Source organism: Pelodiscus sinensis, chromosome 30 (assembly GCF_052426305.1).
Source record: "Pelodiscus sinensis isolate ZL-2025 chromosome 30, ASM5242630v1, whole genome shotgun sequence".
Lineage (NCBI taxonomy): Eukaryota > Metazoa > Chordata > Testudines > Trionychidae > Pelodiscus > Pelodiscus sinensis.
In genome coordinates this window covers 15,150,215-15,156,943 of record NC_143081.1, presented here as the reverse complement: position 1 = coordinate 15,156,943, position 6,729 = coordinate 15,150,215, and the positions used below count along the sequence as shown (strand labels likewise).

General features: G+C 47.2%; 1 protein-coding gene across 1 annotated transcript; it reads right to left on the bottom strand.

The window, feature by feature from the left end:
- Window positions 1-5,306: 5,306 nt before the first annotated feature.
- Window positions 5,307-6,275, bottom strand: LOC102443449 (olfactory receptor 10A4-like). Its single transcript, XM_006112286.3, has one exon. The coding sequence runs from the start codon at window positions 6,273-6,275 to the stop codon at window positions 5,307-5,309; it is 969 nt and encodes a 322-aa protein (XP_006112348.3).
- Between the last annotated feature and the right edge of the window lie 454 nt (window positions 6,276-6,729).

The window sequence follows — 6,729 nt, the reverse complement described above, 5'->3', positions numbered from 1 at the left end:
GAACTGGATGTAGTTTAGATGCTTTTTGTCGACAAAACTTCTGTTGACAAAACCCTGTAGTCTAGACATACCCTATGAGAACAGACACATTTTTACCCTGCCTCTCTACTGAAAAATATTCAAGGCGGGTGACAACATTTTTTAAAACACAATAAATAACTATAGATAAAGTAAAATACAGGGCCCCAAAGGAGGTGGGAGGACATAAAACCTGCTAACATCTGGGTAAAACCTTGTTTTCAGAAGGGATTTTTATTTTTATTTGGTGGCTGTGTGGACTGGCTCTAAATAACGGGAGAAATTGACTTACCTTTAGGAATAAAGTCGCTATTGATTCATGCCACGGGCAGTGATAGGTTACTTAGAGTGCTCTTCACGGCATGTGGACACACCGTCTGTGCAGAGGAGGACAGGAAAGCAGCTAAGAATACGTTCTGTGGAGAGAGGTTCGGGGTAAACTCAGCTATAAGAGCCACCTTTAAACTTGCGAGGACTGGGTGCAGAGTGTGGGTCATGCTGGGATCCTGACCCGAAACCCCCTCATTAGAAGAGGTTCCACTGACTCCGCCCAGAGTTCAGACCCATACCCAAGACCCACCTCGAGAAGCACCATTTCCACTCAGGGGCAAAGGAGGAGGGCGTGGTTGGGGAACAGAGGATGATTGGAGGGAGAAGTCAGAAATACACAACAACAAATGCGATGCACTGAACCAGGGCACGCTTTTGAACATATCTGATGTTCATCGCTCACTCTGGGGGCCACCATAGAAATCTGGGACCAAAAATTCCCCCGGTGCAAATTAACATCAAACTCCTGAAGTTGAGTTCATGACCTCCCCCCCTCCTCCGCCCTACACACACACACACGGCTGGGACAAATTCAGAGGCCAATAGATAAATTGATATTATAACAGATAGACTACCAGAACGATTTGACTAGCTAGCTGGATGTGTAGGTAGATAAGGTAGGTAGGTAGGTAGATAGATAGGTAGATAGGTAGATAGATAGATGTGAATACAAAGACAACCCATATGCCCAGTGACACACTAAGTTTCTCTGTACATGATGAATATTCAGGTGACTAACCCAATGACGTGATTTTTCTCCCTTTGAAGTCGGGGTCCAAAGCCTGTCACACCACAGCGGGACAACGGTTGAGGGTTTGAGCCGTTCATTTCTAGCCGACCTTGTTGGAGGAGATTGGTCCCATCCCCGGGCTGCGGGCCCTGTGTGTTGTAAAGGCACCAGAGGGGGTTTTATTTCATTCAATGGCTTCGGGGACCTAGTCCCGGCAGGCAATTACTTGTGACATGCTGCCGAGGGAGAGCAGCCCCGCCTGGCACTGCAGCAAAACAACATTCCTTGGGGTCCGTTGTTTCTCTGGGAACTGTGTCACCAGCCTGTGTGTTTTCTAGGGGACCGTCACCCTGGGATTCACTCACTGGGGTCATTTCTGTGTCTAGCAAGGGGGACGATCTGCCCCAGGCAACACAACACACAGAGTCAGGGGCAGGGGAACCTCCAGGGCTCCTGGCTACAGGTCCCTGAGGCTCAGACTCTGGCCCCATCTTGTCCCAGAGCCGTGCCGAGACCCCAGAAGCTCTGACTCCCAGCCCCACCTGCTCGGCTGTGGGCCTGCGCCCATCAGAATCGCTGGTTAGCACAGGGCCCAGCATGGTGCTCGGGGGACCCTGGGCAGTGGGAGGGGGAAGAGGAAGAGGCGCTCTGCCCTCAGACGTGATGCTGACCTGAACCATCTCATCACAGCAGAAGGGGGTGCCATATCTCCTGGGAGGCATCTCTTGGAGGATCTGCCTCTGAAAGGTCCTTCCAGACCTTCCTTGGTCACTGAAGAGTCCATGGAGGTCTTCACGAGAGAAGCAGTGGCCCATACACACACACACACACACACAAGAGTGTGCCTCTTCCCTTCCAGCAAGGGGTGAGGGACACACACATACACACACATGCAGAACATACCTCCTTCCCTTGGGGTTGCCTCTCTTCTGATTGCAACACTTGTGTTTGTGTCAAAAACAAATGGAGTCAAGTGATATTTTAGGATGTGAGGTCACTGTTAGTTTAGTTCTTTATGCCAACTCGTTGAGCAATTACTCCTCATGTAATAAGGATTCCTACTGGCGCTAACTGTTCAAGCTATTCTTGTACACAGGGCTGTTGTAGCTGTCTAGGTCCATGGACACTAGAGAGGCAAAGCGAATCAGGCGATATCTTTTGCTGGACCAATTTCTGCCTCTCTCACCAATAATAAAATAAACCTCATCCACATGGTCTTTCTAAGCAATTTTTTTAAGTCTAGACCTGTGGGTCTCCTATGTTCCTGTTACCAATTTCTCATCCCTTGATCCTGTCCCTTCTATTTTATGATCATTTTTGCCTGATTATGTACGTACACTCACAGACACGCACACATGTACTGAGTTGCTATTTGCATAAGTTGTTCTTGCCTTCCTGCCTAATCATCCATTTGAAAGTGTTACATATCATTATACATGCTACATCCCAGACGTGCCTCCATTTCTGTGGTCCGGAACCCCAAGTCCAATTCTTTTTTTTTTATGTTGATTCGATGCACGGCTAAAATGAGACAAAGGAACGTAGAAGAGACGATGCCAAGGTCCCTTTTCGTTCCGAAACTCTGTGATGACCTGACAACATGAAACCCACCAGTGAGAGGTGACCATGAGTGCTCGGGATAAAGCAAACACACAAATGATTTGTCTGGAAATGGGTGACAGGGGAGGGATTCTCTGTTCTGTTCCCTCCCTCTGGGACACCTGGCATTGGCCACTGTCAGCAAACAGGACCTTGGGCAGATGGACCATTGGTCTGATGCTGCCTGGCCGCTCTGATGTTCTTATGTCAACCTGTGGAACTCCTTGCCAGAGGATGTTGTGAAGACCAGGACTTTCACAGGATTCAAAAAAAGAACTAGATACATTCATGGAGGTTAGGTCCATCAATGGCTATTAGCCAGGATGGGTAGGAATGGTTTCCCTGGCCTCTGTGTGTCAGAGGCTGGGAATGGGTGACAGGGGAGGGGTCAGTGGATGGTTCCCTGTTCTGTTCTCTCCCTCTGGGGCACCTGGCATTGGCCAGTGTTGGACGACAGGACACTGGGATGAATGGACCTTTGGCCATTCTTATCCGAACAATATAAATCATTCCTGTTTTGGAATTGCAAAGACAAAGCTTCTAAGAGCAAAGTAGCCCTGGAGGAGCAGAAGTGATTATCTCGTGGGGGTTCTTCCAAAGATGAAAACTCCGGTGCCAGTTCAGTGGGGAAATCTTGCGAGGTAACATCTAAAGGGATTACAGCATCGTTTTGCGCTCCATGGAAGGTCCCTTCAGGAGTGTAAGTTCTGCTCCCACTGAGGGATTGTTTTGTTCCCTCTCCAGACATGGGTCAAACCTTTGGGTCTAATTTACAGCAGCATCTGAGACCTGCGTCTCCCACGGATGTCAGGGAGACCTCAGCCCTTTTGCAAATGGAGCCTGTTTGTGAGCTGAGCTGAATGGAGAAGGACCAAGGCCCAGGCCACACTCATAAGCACAAGGAAAAAGCTCCATACCTGAGCTCATTGAAAAGGTGTCTTTTAACCAGTTGAAACTGGTTCTGACGAGTCTGACTCATTTGACTCTGGAAACTTCCTTACTGTCTCCAGGTGCAAATGGCCCTGATCGGTTCTGGAAAGTTCTGGCTGGTTCTGGACTCACCCTTGTTAGTATACACCGGGAACAGAGACTTACGCAATCTAGGGCTAATATATTTCCCCTCCACCACACTTGTGTACTCCTCTGGCTTGACCCTGACACCAGGGCTGCGTCTAGACTGGCAAGTTTCTCCACCAAAGCGGCCGCTTTTCCAGAAAAACTTGCCAGCTGCCTACACTAGCCGCTTGAATTTGCGCAAGAACACTGACGATCTCGTGTAAGATTGTCAGTGTTCTTGCGCAAATACTATGCTGCTCCCGTTCGGGAAAAAGCCCTCTTGCGCAAATGTATTTGTACAAGAGGGCCACTGTAGAGAGCTAAAAACTGTTTTGCGCAAAAAAGCCCTAATGGCGAAAATGGCGATCGGGGCTTTCTTGCGCAAAACCGCGTCTAGATTGGCACGGACGCTTTTCCGCAAAAAGTGCTTTTGCGCAAAAGCGCCCGTGCCAATCTAGACGCTCTTTTCCGCATATGCTTTTAATGGAAATAAAAGCATTTGTGGAAAATCATTCCAGTCTAGACACAGCCAGTATGTATTATAAACATCCAGTAATAGAGGCAAACAGAATAATATTTCTCACTGTAAAGATATAGAAAGGCATTTCGTCACATGGCTTTACAAGAAGGAAGGAAGGAAGGAAGGAAGGAAGGAAGGAAGGAAAGATGGATGGATGGATGGATAGATAGGGTTGTACATTGAGAGAACGTCCTGTAGTTAGGTTTGGTTTTAACGTAGCTATTATTTTATGGATGTAATGCAAAGTAGGTTCAGTGCCTTTCTGAGTCAAGAATTAACAGACCTGTGTTATGCACCATGTCAAACTAGATCATCAAAATGCTCTTTTATGGACATTTAATCAATGAATCTACGATATCTACTCTGATTTTACAATCTGATCTGTTAGCATGGACCTTGGGACACAAGAAAAATGCCAATGAAGTCAAGAACCGTCTCCGGGAGCCATTTGTGACCTGATCAGGTTAGGCATTGAAAGACCTACCACAGTCTTCTGTAGGAAGTCCTTCATAAGTGCTGAGAAACGTTACAGAAAATTAGGTCAGATGGAGAATTAAGGAAATGCAATCAAGAAAGAGTAAAAAAAAAAACCCCATCAACCCTACCCAACAACAAACCTCAGATGATGCCCTGGACTGACAGAAAAGGAATAGGAGAAGCTAAATAGAATTTTCTATACAACCGACTGGAATTTTTCCAAGTATTAAAATTCTGCAGAAACGGAGGTGAACATTGTATGAAAAGTTTCTCATTCTTTGCTTTCACTTTTCAAGTTTTGAAGATCTAAAATCAGGACACTTCTTGGACTAAATATTCTCCCTTGACTTAGGGAGCAAGTTTAAATCTGGCCAAAAGTTTGTGTGAAATTTACATGAAAATTTCGAGAATGAAAATTTGTAGGATTTTTGGTAACGAATGTTTCTCTTCCCATTTCCTCAACATGTATTGAACAGGTCAACATCTTTCAAATGTCAAAATTTAAATTTAGAAAGTGAGGGACAGAGAGAGGAATTCAAAAAGTTTATGAATGGCCCTTATTAACTAACTAATTTTCTAAGTTGTCTGGTTGTGGGACAAGATACTTTTTGCTACAGTTTTTCTAAAGGCTTCCTTCACATCTTTGTTCCTCAGCGTGTATATTATGGGGCTCAACACTGGTGACACAACCGTGTTCATGAGGGAAATCATTAGATCATTCTCTGGGGTGGAGCTAGACTTGGGTTTCAGGTAGGTGATGAGGGCTGTTCCGTAGAACAAAGTCACCACCGTGAGGTGGGAGGAGCAGGTGGAGAAGGCTTTACGCCTCCCCTCTGCCGAGGGCAGCTTGAGGATGGTGGAGATAATGAGGATGTAGGACAGGATTATCAAGAAAAAAGGGCCCATGATGAAGACAACAGACACCGTCAAGACCATGATCTCGTGTTTCGATGTGTCGGCACAGGCCATCTTCAACACGGGTGGGATGTCGCAGAAGAAGTGGTGGATGCGGTTGGAGCCACAGAAGGGCAGGCTGAAGATCCACGTGGTCTGAGCTACTTCAACCGAGATGCCGATCGTCCATGAAGCTCCCAGGAGCTGCGCACACGCCCGGCCGCTCATGATGGTTGTGTAGTGCAAGGGGTGGCAGATGGCCACGTAGCGGTCATAGGCCATGGCCGCAAGGAGGGAGCCGTCTGTGAGGCCCATGATGGTGAAAACGTACATCTGGGCTGCGCAGCCCGCAAAGGATATGGTCTTGTCCTCCACCAGGAGATGAACCAGCAGCTGAGGGACCACGCTGGTGGTGAAGCAGATTTCCGAGAAGGATAGGTTGACCAGGAAGAAATACATGGGGGTGTGGAGGGAGGGGTGCAGCTTTATCAGCAGGATAATGAGCAGGTTCCCCGTCAGGGTTACCAGGTAAATGACCAAAAGCACCAGAAACAGAAGGATTTGAAGCTTGTAAAGGTAGGAAAACCCCACTAGGATGAACCCACCAGAGATGGTCTGGTTCTCGCCGGGGTCGCTCTCTGAAGACGTCATCTGTAGGGGTGGCAAAGACAGAGACATTTGATGGAGTCTTTTGAATACCCAACCTGCGCGTGTGAATTCAATTCCTGCCCGTTTCCTTTCTGTTGGGATGCTTCTGGCTTAAACCGTCTGCAATTCCGTTTAATTTACAACAGTACACATTGACACACAAGGAGCTATGTTAATGTACGCTAGCACTGCAGGTATCCCAGTGTCCTCTTTATAGACAATCTTTTTCTATGTACATAAAAATTCACCTTCCTTCCCCCACACTCCCCCTCCCTTCCTCCCTCCATCTATCTATGCATCCATTCCCATACACCCTCTCCACTCTCTCTCTCTCTCCACACACCTCCTCTATCACTCCCCACACACCTCCTCTATCTATCTATCTATCTACATACATACACTGCCTCTATCTTCCATACTTCCTTCCTAGGGTGAATTCTGATTTCCCCTGTATCTT

Bases quoted from the DNA above. Each gene is read 5' to 3' on its own strand.
- LOC102443449 (XM_006112286.3), bottom strand. From the start codon at position 6,275: ATGACGTCTTCAGAGAGCGACCCCGGCGAGAACCAGACCATCTCTGGT.